Source organism: Pristiophorus japonicus, chromosome 4, assembly GCF_044704955.1.
Source record: "Pristiophorus japonicus isolate sPriJap1 chromosome 4, sPriJap1.hap1, whole genome shotgun sequence".
Classification (NCBI taxonomy): Eukaryota; Metazoa; Chordata; class Chondrichthyes; family Pristiophoridae; genus Pristiophorus; species Pristiophorus japonicus.
Window position 1 is genome coordinate 219,559,417 of NC_091980.1, and position 15,004 is coordinate 219,574,420.

Below are 15,004 nucleotides of genomic sequence, written 5' to 3' on the forward strand. Positions count from 1 at the left end.
CTTTGTTACCTCAAGACTACTATTCCAACGCATTCCTGGCCGGCCTCCTGCGTTCTACCCTCTGTAAACTTGAGATCATCCAAAACTCTGCTGCCCACGTCCTAACTCACACCAAGTCCTATTCACCCATCACCCGTGCTCGCTGACCTACATTGGCTCCCAATTAAGCAATGCATCGATTTTAAAATTCCCAACCGTATTTTCAAATCCCTCCATAGCCTTGCCCCTCCCTATCTCTAATCTCCTCTAGCCCCACAACCCTCCGAAATATCTGTACTCCACTAATTCTAGCCTCTTGAGCATCCCTGATTTTAATCGCTCCACCATTGGTGGCCGTGCCTTTAGCTACCAAGGCCCTAAGCTCTGGAATTCCCTCCCTAAAACTCTCCACCTCTCTACCTCTTTCCTCCTTCAAGACGTTCCTTAAAACCTAGCTCTAGACCAAGCTCTGCTCTAATATCTCCTTGTGGCTCAGTGTCAAATTTTGTTACGTAACGCTTCTGTAAATAGCCTTGGGATGTTTTATTATGTTAAAGGCGCTATATAAATACAAGTAGTTTTGTTTGATGTGCTCTTTCCAGGGATATCATTTTCTTGGATTAAAAAAGGCTCTTTGGTTCTCCAATCTCATTAGAAATCACAGTCATTTAATTCAACTGGCATACACATTCAATGTACCGATGAAAGCAATACTGAAAGTACATTCCACCATGTTTTCCATATTCTCCGTTCCTACAATATTATTCACATCATATCTACCGATTCCATTAGATGTCCCACATTTATGATCAACATCAGATGATATAACATCTGAAAGTGGAAGAATTTGATCCACGAACATCAGTAACAGCATGTTTTTGATGGAAAGAATTAATTAAAACATAATAGGTGCTTCTTGATCCCAATAATAGAAATACTGCAGATATTGAAACAATGTTCACAGCCCTCAATCCATATGTAGATACTTCTGAAGGACTATTGCTTCACCTGATTACCATTCACCAACCTTTTACTAGAGTGTTGAGTCACTATTCACTCTCAAAATCTTTCATGATTTTGAAATTGCTATTAACAACTTACACTTATATAGCACCTTTAACATAGGGAAATGTCCCAAGGTGCTTCACAGAAATGCAATAAGACAACATTTTACACTGAGCCAAAGGAGGAGTTATGGACAGGTGACTAGAATCTTGGTTAAATATGCAAATTTTAAGGGAGGGTCCTAAAAGAGAGGTGGAGAAGTTCAGGGAGCTTAAGGCCTAGACAGCTGAAGGCACGACCGCCAATGGTGGGAGAAGGGAGTGGGGGATGTGCAAGAGTCCTGAGTTGGAGAAACACAGAGTTCTTGGAGGGTTGAAGGAGGTTACAGTGATAGGGAGGGGTTAAGGCCAAGAGGGTTTTGAATACAAGGGTGAGAATTTTAAAATGGAGGTGTTGGTGGATCGGGAGCCAGTGTAGGTCAACGAGCACAGGGTTGTTGGGTGAACAGGACTTGGGCAGGTTAGTGACAAAAGTGCAATTTTTGAGCATTTCCTCAAAACACTAAGTTCTTAGTGCTGGTATCTTGCTAGCAAATCTTTGCTGAACCCTTTCCAGGGCTCTAATATATTTCTTATAATGGGGTGTCCAAAACTGAATTTAATATTCCATTCTGTGGTCTACAATGTTTTGTATTCATTCAGCATAATTTCCTTGTTTTTATATTGATGTAAAATCTAAATAAAAACTATTGTAATAAATTGTGAAATGCACACTGAGCAATTCAGTTACAGTATAGGCACATTCCCACCAATGTCCTGTTAAAGTAAGCCCCCAGTAATTTGTCTTCATTTGCAGTTTCCAGGTGGAACGATGATAAGCAAGTCACAAATGGCAACATTCTAGCATGACCCTCCCTGCTTGGACTGAATAAAATGCTTTTCCTCAAAAGTATGCATTATTTTAGTTGTTGCTAGCTTCACACACTCTTCGGTAGCTTTGCTGTCTTAAAACACCCATCATACTTGTGTATTTTAGAAGTTCACTTTTTTCCGTGGGAAATATGTGAATATCTGCATTTGGATTTAGATTCTGTTATAGTGGTTAATGTGCATTGGGAGGAGTGAAAGTGGAAGTGATCGAGTTGATGCAGAGGTTTAGACAGTGGCCTTATTGGTACCTGGGTTTACCTCCAGCCCAGAAGAATAGGATGAAAGTCTCCATTGTTGGTTATACAAGTCCTACATGAGATTAATTTGACACATTCAGTCTAGTTGTTGATGGGCATAGGCTCACAACATAAAATTGCCTCTAATTTGGCAATCTCACTTAGAGAGATCAAAGGAATGTGGAAATTTAGGATGAAGTTAAGATACATTATTGTGGCAGAGAAGGAGCTAATTCCAACTGTGCTATACCTGACCTGTAAGTGCTCAATGTTGACACTGCCCAAAATGGAAAGTGTTTCACCCCTAGCGTTTATATTGGGTTGAATCAGACCTAGTGATTAATTTCAAGTTTTCCCCTTTCCAAAGCAAAACCTCCCTATTCCCATGCTAAATCCATGAATTAATTAGATCTGCTCTCTGGGTTCCTTAAGAATATGTTCTGGAAAAAAATGAACACAAAAAAGGCATTAAAAGACACTGTTCCGAACAATAATAAACATTTTCAGCACAGGATGGATGCCATCCATATACATCAAGACAAAAAAAATACTTGTTCAAAAATCCATAACATTTTGAGGAAGAACTGCTTGGATTTTGGAAAGATGTAGGATATTAAACCACTGGGAGATGGGCCCAATGCGGTACAAGGCAAGAAAGAAGAGTCAAACTATTATATGCCACAACAGATAACACCCAACTAGATTTTTTGGGCAAAGCTGATTTCAGCATCAAAAGCTTTAGACCAGAATTGTCTATAGTGATGTGCCTAAAGATGAACACATTAATAGTCCAGATTAACAAGCAAGGATGAATTCTCTATTATATGACAGTCCAGATCGGGTCCTGATGTCAGAATTATTAATCGACACTCAGCCAGGATAGATAAAGTGAATTCAATTATGATTCTTACACAACAAATTTAACCTGATCACATCTTAAACAGGGTCCCATGGTTTTAGTTCTAGTAAATGGGATTACAATATAAGCTTTCAACAACTTGTGCCTTTCATGAAAAAGTAAGCTTCTGTACACAATTCTCAATTTTTGCTGGATTGCCTTCAGCCTGTCCCCAGAATCCTTGCAGACTCTCCAATCCACAGCCAGATCTTATTGCCAGCTTTAAGCAGGCACTCCTCCAATAGGGCGTCCAATGAGTGGATTTAGAGGAAGTTAAGGTGGAATACCAGGACCATGCATGCGCTTCTAATTTAAGTGTGAACACTGGGCTTGTGCATACTACAGGCGCAGACCCAATTATGCATTGTAGAAAAGGCCGAATAAATCCTGGGGCAGCGCAATGGGGGTGATCTCCACCTCATTTTTCTCTTCTTGAGGCTGGTGAACACAGATTTCCCTAGGTGCAGGGCAGATAAAATATTATCCTCATATCCCTTGGATATAATGGTGTGTGGGCTACCAATCAAATCTCACCTTCAGAGGATGGTTGCTTCCATTTGAAGAATTAACACGATTGTGTGACAAGATTTCATCTGCTTTTCTACATGATTTTTCATAGTCTGAACCTAATGCATATAAACAATTTCACTGTATACTGCCACAATACATAAATAGGTTGTATACTTACTTCCAATGGGAGGGTGAGGTGGTAAACCAAAAGCTCTTAGAGGGAAACGTTCTGGAGGACCATAGATTCCACCAAGTGGATGAAGTGGAAATCCCCTCTGCAGAAAATGACCTCTTGGATTAACAGGTAAAGAGGGTATTTGCTTAGGAAAGACAGGTGCAAAACCAGGTCTAATTCCAAATTCAGCTTCAGCAGCAAAGGATTGGTTAGATATATTTAATGTGTCCTGTAAGAAATATCACGCATTATTTAATCTCCAATAATAAATCTCACACTTAAAAAAGAAAACTAGATGAGCAGTGTAATCAAGTAAAAACACAAAGCTTTCCAATAATTATAAAGCTCATTGGAACTAGTGATTTTGTAAGTTGAATAGATGGTTTGAGCACTAATGTTTTTTAAAGGTAAGAAGCAATGTGGACATAAGAGTGTAAACACTAGAAGAGCATTAATAACGATGGAAGTATACTTACATGGTCTTGGGTCTGACTCTCTGGAGCAGAATTTGAAATTTGCATGCTATTTTCCATTGTTTGGCGTCCATCTATACAAATCAAAGTTGTAATGAGTCAATATAAATTATACTTTTGTCATTTGTCAAAGATAAGTTATATGGGGCTGGAAATTCATCAGCCTCCCGCCTTGTTTTTCGGCGGTATTTCGTCGTTTTGGGCGGAAAACAGTACGGCGGCAAATTCATTGAAGTCTTCTGCCGGCGGTTTTGAAATACTGCTGAGGAGCTTCCGCCCGAGTTTGGTCACAGCGGTGACCCGTAGATGGGAATTTTTAAAAAAATGCTGAGGAAAAACCTGTTGGAGCAACCCTTGGAATGGCGGTAGGTATGAAACCCTGCAAAAAGTTTCTATTTTTAAATTCTTTTGTGGGTCTTGTGAATGTTTTGCGACTTTCTATTTTTTGTTTCTTGGAAAAATATTTTGTGTGTTTTTCCCCCTCCCTTGGCCCAACTTGCAGCGGTAATCGGTTTCTTCCGCGAATCCTCGTGCAACGCCGATTTTTCCCACCGGGCGGATTTCCCCCCATTTGTTCATGAATTTTCCGCCTCGGAATCATAGCGTTTTTTTTGGCAGCAAACTGGTGCTAGTGGTTTTTGATGAATTTCCAGCCCACGATATCTCCATTAATTTTCTATTCTTAATTCTGTCTTATATTTTCCTTTAGTAATGTATGCAATTGTAAACATAAGAAATAGGAACAGGAGTAGGCCATACGGCCCCTCGAGCCTGCTCCGTCATTCAATAAGATCATGGCTGATCTGATCATGGACTCAGCTCCACTTCCCCACCCGCTCCCCATAACCCCTTATCCCCTTATCGTTTAAGAAACTGTCTATTTTTGTTTTAAATTTATTCAATGTCCCAGCTTCCACAGCTCTCTGAGGCAGCAAATTCCACAGATTTACAACCCTTTGAGAAAAGAAATCCCTCCTCATCTCTGTTTTAAATGGGCAGCCCCTTATTCCAAGATTATGCCCTCTAGTTCTAGTCTCTCCCCAGTGGAAACATCCTCTCTGCATCCACCTTGTCAAGCCCCCCTGATAATCTTATACTTTTCGGATAAGATCACCTCTCATACTTCTGAATTCCAATGAATAGAGGCCCAACCTACTCAACCTTTCCTCATAATTCAATCCCCTCATCCCCGGAATCAACCTAGTGAACCTTCTCTGAACTGCCTCCAAAGCAAGTATATCCTTTCGTAAATATGGAAAGCAAAACTGCATGCAGTATTCCAAGTATGGCCTCACCAATACCTTGTATAGCTGTAGCAAGACTTCCCTGCTTTTATACTCCATCCCCTTTGCAATAAAGGCCAAGATACCATTGGCCTTCCTGATCATTTGCTGTACCTGCATACTATCCTTTTGTGTTTCATGCACAAGTACCCCCAGGTCCCGCTGTACTGCGGCACTTTGCAATCTTTCTCCATTTAAATAATAACTTGCTCTTTGATTTTTTCTGCCAAAGTGCATGACCTCACACTTTCCAACATTATACTCCATCTGCCAAATTTTTGCCCACTCATTTAGCCTGTCTATGTCCTTTTGCAGATTTTTTTGTGTCCTCCTCACACAAATACCACTTAATAGAAAGATACACATATATGGAGAGTTAGAAAGTACATTTAGTACTCTAGAATACTCAATGTAGCTGTACCATAATTTATAAACAACAACCATCTCTGCTAAAACAAGGTGAGGAAAGACTGAAGCAATGAGGCCAAGTTACAGCATGTGATTTATTGAAAGAAATTAACCTTTTATTTAACTTTAAGAAACGGATAGCACCTATTAAGGAGTGAACCAACTATATTTGCCAAAAAAGTTTTGGAAACAATCTTAAAAAGCAGCCTACAAATGCAATGTGTTTATTCTCTTCCCACAACAGAAAAAGTATACATGAAAAATTGAATTAAGAAATTGAACTCGTGAACAAATCCTAAAATCAGATAAAAGTATCTTGCATGATAAAAATGTAACTAGTTTGTTTTGAACAGCTACAACCTGCTTTTTTATAAAAGTTAAATGTTACATTTTCTTTCATTGATGTTTAGACTTTGTATTTTTCAGTCTATTTGTTCCAGTACTTTTGCTTTCATTAGAAAATCAAAAGTTACCAGTGGTTTTTAAGTTAAATTGCACCAGTAATTTTGTGGGTGACTTTTTGTCCACTATGAACCATCACCAATGATACATTCATTAAAGTAATCGTTTAGGTCTACTTGAATTTTTAATTTTAAAATTGCTTTAGTGGCTTTTATGGATTGAGATTAGTCAAAATCTATAAACTGCCAATCATAATTATAATTTATTTCTACAAACTTCACAAGTATATCAGCAACTTGCTTCATTTCTCCACTTTCATTTTTGTTATACTAAAATGATGGCTGCAGCATTACACTGTACCTGTTCTAGCTAAAAAATAAGTGTGTGGTCCAGATAATCTTCCTGAAGATGGATGGTAATCTCTGTCTGATGCCTGATGATAGGGAGTAATAGGGTTTCCTATTGTACATTTAGAACACACCAACAGCATTGTGAAATTGCATGCAGTAATACAAAGCATATACTGATTTCCTCCAAAATCTTATCCTTTAAATACTTTTAGAGAATTAAGATTTATTAAGCTACGTCATCAAGTAATCCCAGTCTTCTAACTTAAATTTCCCCACACTATTGTCTTTTGTAGTAATCCTTATTGTACCTGGTGATGCCCCCAACAGCTTCCGTTCCCTTTCCCACACAGGGGACAGCGAACCACTATCAGACTGCGGACCTTGGTGGTCAGACATTCGGTCAGAGGCTGAATCTGCATTTTCATTAGGGGCGTGGTCTGGATGGACTGATGGACCTTTTGCTATAGACAAAATTACACACAAAAATGAATTATAATATATTTTGGGTATTGTGGCCAATAATTCTTAACAAATAATCACTGTACATACCACAGAATTACATTTTGTGGAATTGTTCACAACCTAGAGCAATTTCTTTACAACTTTTCTTGCTCATGAGAGTATTTTTACATTGACATTACTGTTCAGAAAGTTAATAAAAACAAATCACAACCTGACTTCTTAGTGCTCTGTAATTTTAATCTATACTATTACGATAGATACGTTACTTTTAAAGTCTGGTCTTCCAGGAAACAAAGGTGAAAACCTTAAGGGTCCATTTAGTAATGAAGGCGACAGAAAACCCATAGGTTCAGAGCCAGGTCGACCAACTGGAGAAGGACCATATGGAGAACTTCTTCCTGCAATATGATACACAAATCACAAAACAGCTCTAATTTATGTACATGAAATCAAAAAGTTTATTTTTTTTAAATTAAAGCCTGCACAAATCAATAACTAATAGGCTAATTTTCACCAAACTAAAGTCCCAATAATACACATCTAAAGGAAATTTATATATAAATTGCGTCGCTCAAAAGGTTTAACCTAAACTATGTGATTAGATGCATGTGAATTTTATTGTGATACAAGATGTCCTGAAAACACTGAAAAAGATTGCAGTACCTCTGTATGGTGGGACAAATGTTGAAGGACTTAGTAATGCTGGCCTTCCAGCTATATCATTTATAAGTGGATCCTTCAATGCAATATCCATTTTGAATTCCGCTTCGGTTATCCTGTAAAATTAATACATATTTTCACACCTAAAACTAGCACAGGAATTGGTTTCTATCTTATTGGAAAGTCGATGCTTGTCTATTTACAGTCAGTTGTCAGAAATTTACTGTAACTGTCAGGAGGATTGTGGGAATAAATGCAGACCCCAATGAAAGATGGGCAGAAACACAGGCTGCCATCGTGAAGAAGGGATTTAAATTCTTCAGTAATTATAGGGAAATGTTTTTAACTGTACCGTCAAGTAATCCTAAACATTACATCTGTCGACTTACTAGACATCCCTTGTTTTATAGTTTCGAATTGTTGGATAGATGCAATCTGTAAATAGGTGGGGTTTTTTTTAAATAGAACTTCCTCTCTGGAAGAATATGCAAAAAGGATTTACAAAGATGATACTAGAACTGAGGTTAGAATGATCAGGAAAGATTGAATAGTCTGGGGCTCTTTTCTCTAGAAAAGAGAAACCTGAGTGGTGACCTGAATAGAGGTCATTAAAATTATGAAAGGTTTTGATAGGGTAGATGTAGGGAAGATGTCTCCACTTGTGGAGAGTTAGGGTTAAATATAAGCTAGTAACTAATAAATCCAGTAAATCCCATAGGAAATTCAGAAGAAACATCTTTACCCAGAGAGCAGTTAGAGTACCACATGGAGTCGTTGAGACGAATAGCATAAATGTATTTAAAGGGAAGCTAGATGAGGGAGAAAGAAATAGAAGGAATAGATATGCTGATGGGTGAGAAGAAATAAAGTGGAAGGAGGCTTGTGTGTAGCTTAAACATCGGCATAGACCAGTTGGGGTGTATGGCCTGTTTCTGTGTTGTAAATTCTATATACTGCTCACAAACTATTTTCTTTACTGGAGTGGAATTTCATGTCCTGTGTCAGGGAGTATTGCACCCAATGTTTGCTCCGAAGTGTCTGCTGTGGCAACCTGGGAGCAAACATTTTGTACAGAACAGGTTTTTCGCAACATTTTATTTAAGGGCTTTCTCAAGTGGATAGTTAACAATAAGAAGTACAATACAACCAGAAGCAATCAGTGTTCCCTTTCGTTTATTTTATGCCATGTGGTCTCTTTAACTGGCTGCATGGCCCACTCAAAATTCAGCCAAAGAACTTACTCCTAGTATATCTGGGAATGTCAAAGCACTCATAGCTCTTTTTGAAATTGGGACCTTCAAAAAAAGTTAGACAAACATTGTTTACTATACACAACTGGAATAAGGAGCTCACTTTGGATCATAGTGAAATACTTGGGAACAGATAGAAACTTACTTTTGCCGAAGGTGAATGTTCTCTCTTTTAATATTGCCAAGTTCTCGATCAGCTTCACGAGCCGACAGCTACAAATAAAAATATATTTTTTTAAAACTTGCAAATATGGACTGTAAATATTAGCCTCTGAGGATTACGGTAGCAATTCTGTATCAAAATAAATGAATCCATGGCCTGATTCCGCTTTATACTATTTCTCATTAAATATGTAAAATTATTGTGGGAAATTTATGTGAATACTTTTCAGTGCTCAACAGGCAGTTGAATATTTTAATACGAGTAAATTGCTCGAATGATCAATTGATGAATTTAAGCTTTTTAAAAAATATATACACAAGCTGGTGGCAGAGCAGAAGACTTCAGAGCCACCTACTAGACAGAGCTAGCAACTATATTGTGACAGTTGAGATAGCAAAATTGTGGGAAATATTGACAGTTATTTACAATAGTTATGTTGGCAGAAAAGTGGGAGTAAAAAACATGACAGTAGGAGAGCAAAAGAAAGAACTTGTATTTATATATGTGTCTTTCATAACCTCAGGACGTCCCAAAGCGCTTCACAACTGATTAAGTACTTTTTAAGCGTAGTCATTGTTACAATGTTGGAAGTAAAGTTTGTGGACAGAAAGTGCATGCCATCACAGTGCAATTGAACCCTGTATAGGATAAACTGATACATCTGAAATTCTAAACAAATGCTACTGCATTTACATTTGAAACTCACCCAATTATCATGTGCTTTTTTCTCATGCGATACAATCTGTAAATGTAAATATAAGAGAAAATTACTGAATTTAAGTCTGTGTAAACAAAACATTAAGCCCAATTTTCAAATAATCCAGTATCTAATAGTGTAATTGTGTCCATTGACAATATTATTAGATCTTGTTCCCCAATCTTCAATTTAACAATCAATGTGTTGAATATTATTTTTGCTTATTTTCAATATGGCAAAACAATGTGTATGTACAAAACTTGCATTTATATAGCATCTTAAATGTAGAAAAATGTCCCACGGCATTTCACGAAGCATAATCAGACCAAACTCAATACCGAGCCAAGGAATGAAATATTAGGAAGGGGTGGGTTTTAATGGAGGTTAGGTGAAAAGACAAAGAGATTTAGGGAGGAAATTCTCGAGCATAGGGCCTAGACAGCTGAAGGCATGGCCACCAATGGGGGAGTGGGTGAAGGGAGTAAGGGATGCACGGGAGGCCAGAGTTGGAGGAACACAGAATTCTTGGAAGGCTGTAGTGCTGGAGAAAGTTAGAGAGATAGGAAGGTGCGAGGCCACAAAGGGATTTAAACACAAGGATGAAAATTTTGACATTGGGGACCAGAAGCCAATGTAAGTCAGTGAGCACAGGGGTGACGGGTGAGTAAGACTTGGTGTGGGATAGGATGCAGGCAGCAGAGTTTTTGGATGAGCTGACGTTTATGGAGAATGGAGGATGAACTGGAATAGTTGAGTCTGGAGATAACCAAGGAGTGGTTGGGGGTTTTAGCAGTAGACGATCTTAGTGATGGTATATAGGTAGTACCAGGAAGATAAAAAGCAGAAAACCAGATTATTGAATCTGATAAGAATTGAGCAAACAAGAATTATTTTCTTTTACGTACTTGATTTTTATACGACTGTATAGTTTTAACTAATTCTTCTTCAAGATCTTTAGCACGTTGCCTGCAAACAAAGCAAAACAGTAATGGTATTTGAATTCAAAATTTATGATATATTACTTAAGAAACTGAAAACTACAGTTACCTATAGAGACCGAGCTCTTCAGTCGCTTGATTAATCTTTTCATCAACTTCAGAAAGCTTCTCTTCCTTCTGCAGACGCTGATGCTCTTCCAGAGTTAGATTTCTATGGACAATGCAACCACATACATAGAAATTATTCACAGACTTACAACTTTTGTTCTCAGACTAACTGGATATAAAGTCCTTAACAAGGCCTCACAAGGTGATGGGTTAGTGCTATCAGTAGGTGTGTTAATATCTTGTAACCAGTTGATTCAGGAATTTTCAACAGAGATTTTCAGCAGTTTCTGAGGGGGGGTAGGGTGGAAGGATTATGTTCAGTATAAGGAAATAGTCCCTCCTTAACATCAACTCTAACTAGACAACACCAGGGATAATAAGTGGCTGATCAATAACAAACTTTTCATATTAAATCTGGCTTCCTAAATCATAACAATAAGCTAGAAATCATTTATCACAATTGGACATTTGTGCTTTTTTGAATACAAAATTCAAATATATATGGTTGAAGAATAACTCAGATCATTCCCATCTCTCGGGTTTGCCACTTGCCTCCCTTGAGAACATTTTGGCCAATATGCTTGCAAGGGCAATGCAATTTTTCCTCATATTTTTCCCTCTCTCATCAGGAAAGCCACTAGCCTTCACCTTGTTCCTCCTCCAGTAGAGAGGCTGAGTTCTGGACTAAGTGTAAGCATCAAATTCAGCACTATTACTAAAAACAGACCCTAAAAATTGTTCTGAGACTAACTGATTCCCAATTATAATTGTACTTCCTACAAGATTCTGTTCCATCCAAATGCTACCTCAACCCAAGCTTCGTACCTTTGAAGCTCCATTTCTTTCTCGTGGTACAATTCTGTCATGATCTTTAACTTCTGCTGAATGGTCTTGTATTCAGTCTCAAATTGAGTCATCTCATAATGTACTGAAGTTTGTTCTAATTGAAGTTTTTCAATTCGCTCTGCCAAATGGAAAAAAAAGTTAATGAATACATTGCAAGTTGTATTTTATTTTAGAGCCTTCATAATACAAGATGGGCATGAAATATAATTTTTAGCACAGTTGTGAATATTATATAAATATCGTGGAGTAAATCAAGGCATCAACACAAAGACACATGGTGTAAAATAACACACAATGCGCCAGTGTAAGTATATTGGGCTCAAGTTTCCACCAACCCTTAGAATTGCGCACCTCCGTGAGGTCCGTCGACATTTTAGAACAGAAACACGCCTATTATTTACCTTCGTATTTCCACGCAGCCCGATCGATCCAGGCCCTTGGCGCAGCGCAGCAGAACGCATGGGGGGCGGAGCCAGGTCCCAGCGCTAGAGTGTGCGCGCATGTGCAGTAGCTCCTCGCCCCCAGATTGTGTGCGCGCGCTGCAGGCTGTGTGGGAGGGGCCCGAAGCACGCCGCCCCTAGCCCTGGCCAAATGGGCTCCCCCAATGCCGCATTCATGTGAGCAGGCCCCCAATGGCCCTAGCAGCATTGTGTGGGCACACACTTTGATTTAAAGTATCTTGAATATTTTATGACAAGATTGGGATCTTTACAGCATAACTTGCCGAAGGCATTATTGTCAACCAGCAAGTCAAAGGAAGGAAATGCTCGGCAACAGGGTTAATGTGCGTGTGGGGCACATGAAGCATTCAGAGGGCAGGGATGGCTTCATGCAGCATGTGAAAGCGAAGGAACAGGCCAAGAGGGGGCGAGGCAGATAGGGACCTGGCTCGAGCTGATTTACCAAGCTGGCTGAAGCCAGAAAAGCAAACTTTGAACGAACCAAGGCAAACAACCAACAGCTGCTGGCACCAATCCAATATCGGTTCGTGGTGTTATATTGTTGACCAAATCGAATACATTTCGTACGTGTGTGTGTCTCTATCTCAAGAAATCACCTCTCCCCCCGCCGCCTCTCTTCCACCCCCATCACCACCTTCCCCCTCTCCGACCTCCCCACCCCTCACTGTCAGAAGCACAGAGAGACACTGACAGAAACAGAGAGAGAGACACTGACAAACACAGAGACTGACAGAAACAGAGAGAGAGAGACATGGACAGAAACACAGAGAGAGGCTGACAGAAACACCTTCCCGTCACATAAAGGTAGGACTTCTATTTTCTATTTGTTATTGATTGGTTGCTTATTACTTTGGTCTTGGTGCTTTAGGTGCAGGGTTCCTTCTATTTTTTATTTGTTAATTAATTGCTTATTACTTTTTGTGCTTTGTTTAGTGCTTTGTAAGTCTTGGTGCTTTCCTTGTATTTTTTATTTGTTACTGAATGCTTATTTTTGTGCTTTGTTTAGTGCTTGGTGCTTTAAATGTATTGCTTTGTTTAGTGCTTAGTGCTTTAAATGTACTTATGCTTCTTTAATGTTGTTGCAAAGGTGTTTAGTGCTTTGGAAAATCCTCTAACTTCCCTTCCCCCCCCCCATCTCTGGCTACCTGCGCCTGATTTCTAAAGTGTCCGCAAGGTTTTTCTAAGCGTACAAAAGTGGACACATACGCTGGCCTAAGTTAGTTTGGAGTAAATATTGGCTGTCTAAACTTGCTTAAATGGACAAACCAGGCGTAAGTGGCTGGTAACGCCCCCTTTTGAAAAAAAAACATAACTAAAAAGAAACTGAACTAACTCACTGAAACTGGAGCAAACTAAATGTGGAGAATTGCGATTTTTAAGATACTCCAAAAAAAACTAGTTGCTCCAAAAAAATAGGAGCAACTCCTGTCAAAACTTGGGCCCATTGAAACCAGAAATTTGTATTAAGGAGACTGTCTCAGAAGGAGTGACAGGAAGGGGCCAGTATATCAATGCTGCATGATATTCAAATGAGACTGGCTGTTCACATACAATAAATGGGGCAACAAGTACAAAATAAATAAATGCTTACTTTAGCAGAAGAACCAGAGAACCATAGAACTTTACAGCACTGAAGGAGGCTATTCACTGGCTCTTTGCTAGAACAATTCAAAAATAATCCCACTATCCTACTTTCTCTCCATGCTTCAAATATTTAACCACTTCCTGGGCCTCATGCTGGTAAATCTTCACTATACACTTTCTCTTGCTTTAATGTTCCTCCTATAATAAGGCACCCCAAACTGCACACAATGGTCTTACTGCAGTGTATCTGTTGTCTTGTGAAAATGTATCATTACTTCTTTGCTCCTGTACATCTATGCCTCCATTTCTAAAACTCAGAATGCTCTTGGCCTTCATAGCTACTTGCACTCACTTTCAAAGCATTATGTATTTTACCCCTAAATATCTCTGTTCATCACACATTTCAGTGTCTTTCCACTCCCATTCCATGTTTTTCCTCCCAAAGTGCACTAACTCACACTTCTCTAAAGTAAATCGCATCTACCACCTGTCAATGGCATCCTGAAGTCTTTTATAGTATGTGAACCCTGTAGGTTTGTGCTGTCAAATTTGTATAAAGAGCTGAAATGACTATTTCAAACCTTTCTCTAATCTGAGCAACACCCATTAACCTTAACCCTTCGGCCAAACAACTTTCTATCCATATTGTTACTCTCATACATTGTTGAATGCCTTCCAAAAATTCCTATACACTACATTTATTGCAGTCCCTTTATCTACCCAATCAATTGATTCTTCAAAGAAGTACTTAAAATTTGTCAAACATGACTTGCTTTAAGAAAACCAGAAAATTCTGGGGAAATAAATCAACAGATCTGTGGAATGGTCCTTTCTCCATAGTTGCTACCCAAGTGTTTTCTAGCATTTTCTGTTTTTATTTCAGATTTCCAGCATCCGCACTACTTTGCTTTAAAAAAAAACAAATCCATGCTGCTTGCCTCGAGTATCCCAAGCATTTCTAAATGTTCACTAATTTGATTTGAATTATGGATTCTAAAAGTTTGTTGGCCACTGACTGATTTTAGATTAGCTGCTCTATAGTTACCTGGTTTAGCCTTCTCTCCTTGTTACATTAGCTACTCTCCAGCCTTGGATGCCTCCATCAGGGCCCAGTAACTTATCCTTGTTGAGTTTTGCAATTTTTTTCAGAACTAATTCCTTTTCTACAATTGTCCAACATCTCACTC

General features: G+C 38.8%; 1 protein-coding gene across 2 annotated transcripts in view; it reads right to left on the bottom strand.

The window, feature by feature from the left end:
• mia2 (MIA SH3 domain ER export factor 2) overlaps positions 1-15,004 on the bottom strand; it is a 57,819-nt gene that overhangs the window by 2,473 nt on the left and 40,342 nt on the right. Inside the window, exons 13-23 of one of the 2 annotated variants that reach the window (XM_070879123.1) lie at positions 11,752-11,890; positions 10,928-11,029; positions 10,786-10,846; positions 9,890-9,925; positions 9,166-9,233; positions 7,774-7,886; positions 7,377-7,508; positions 6,957-7,109; positions 6,659-6,757; positions 4,209-4,279; positions 3,736-3,961 (exon numbers count right to left, since the gene is read on the bottom strand). In XM_070879123.1, the coding sequence (XP_070735224.1) occupies positions 3,736-3,961; positions 4,209-4,279; positions 6,659-6,757; positions 6,957-7,109; positions 7,377-7,508; positions 7,774-7,886; positions 9,166-9,233; positions 9,890-9,925; positions 10,786-10,846; positions 10,928-11,029; positions 11,752-11,890 (1,200 nt within the window). The remainder of the gene's footprint in view (positions 1-3,735; positions 3,962-4,208; positions 4,280-6,658; positions 6,758-6,956; positions 7,110-7,376; positions 7,509-7,773; positions 7,887-9,165; positions 9,234-9,889; positions 9,926-10,785; positions 10,847-10,927; positions 11,030-11,751; positions 11,891-15,004) is intronic. The other variant, XM_070879124.1, reaches the window with a different exon arrangement.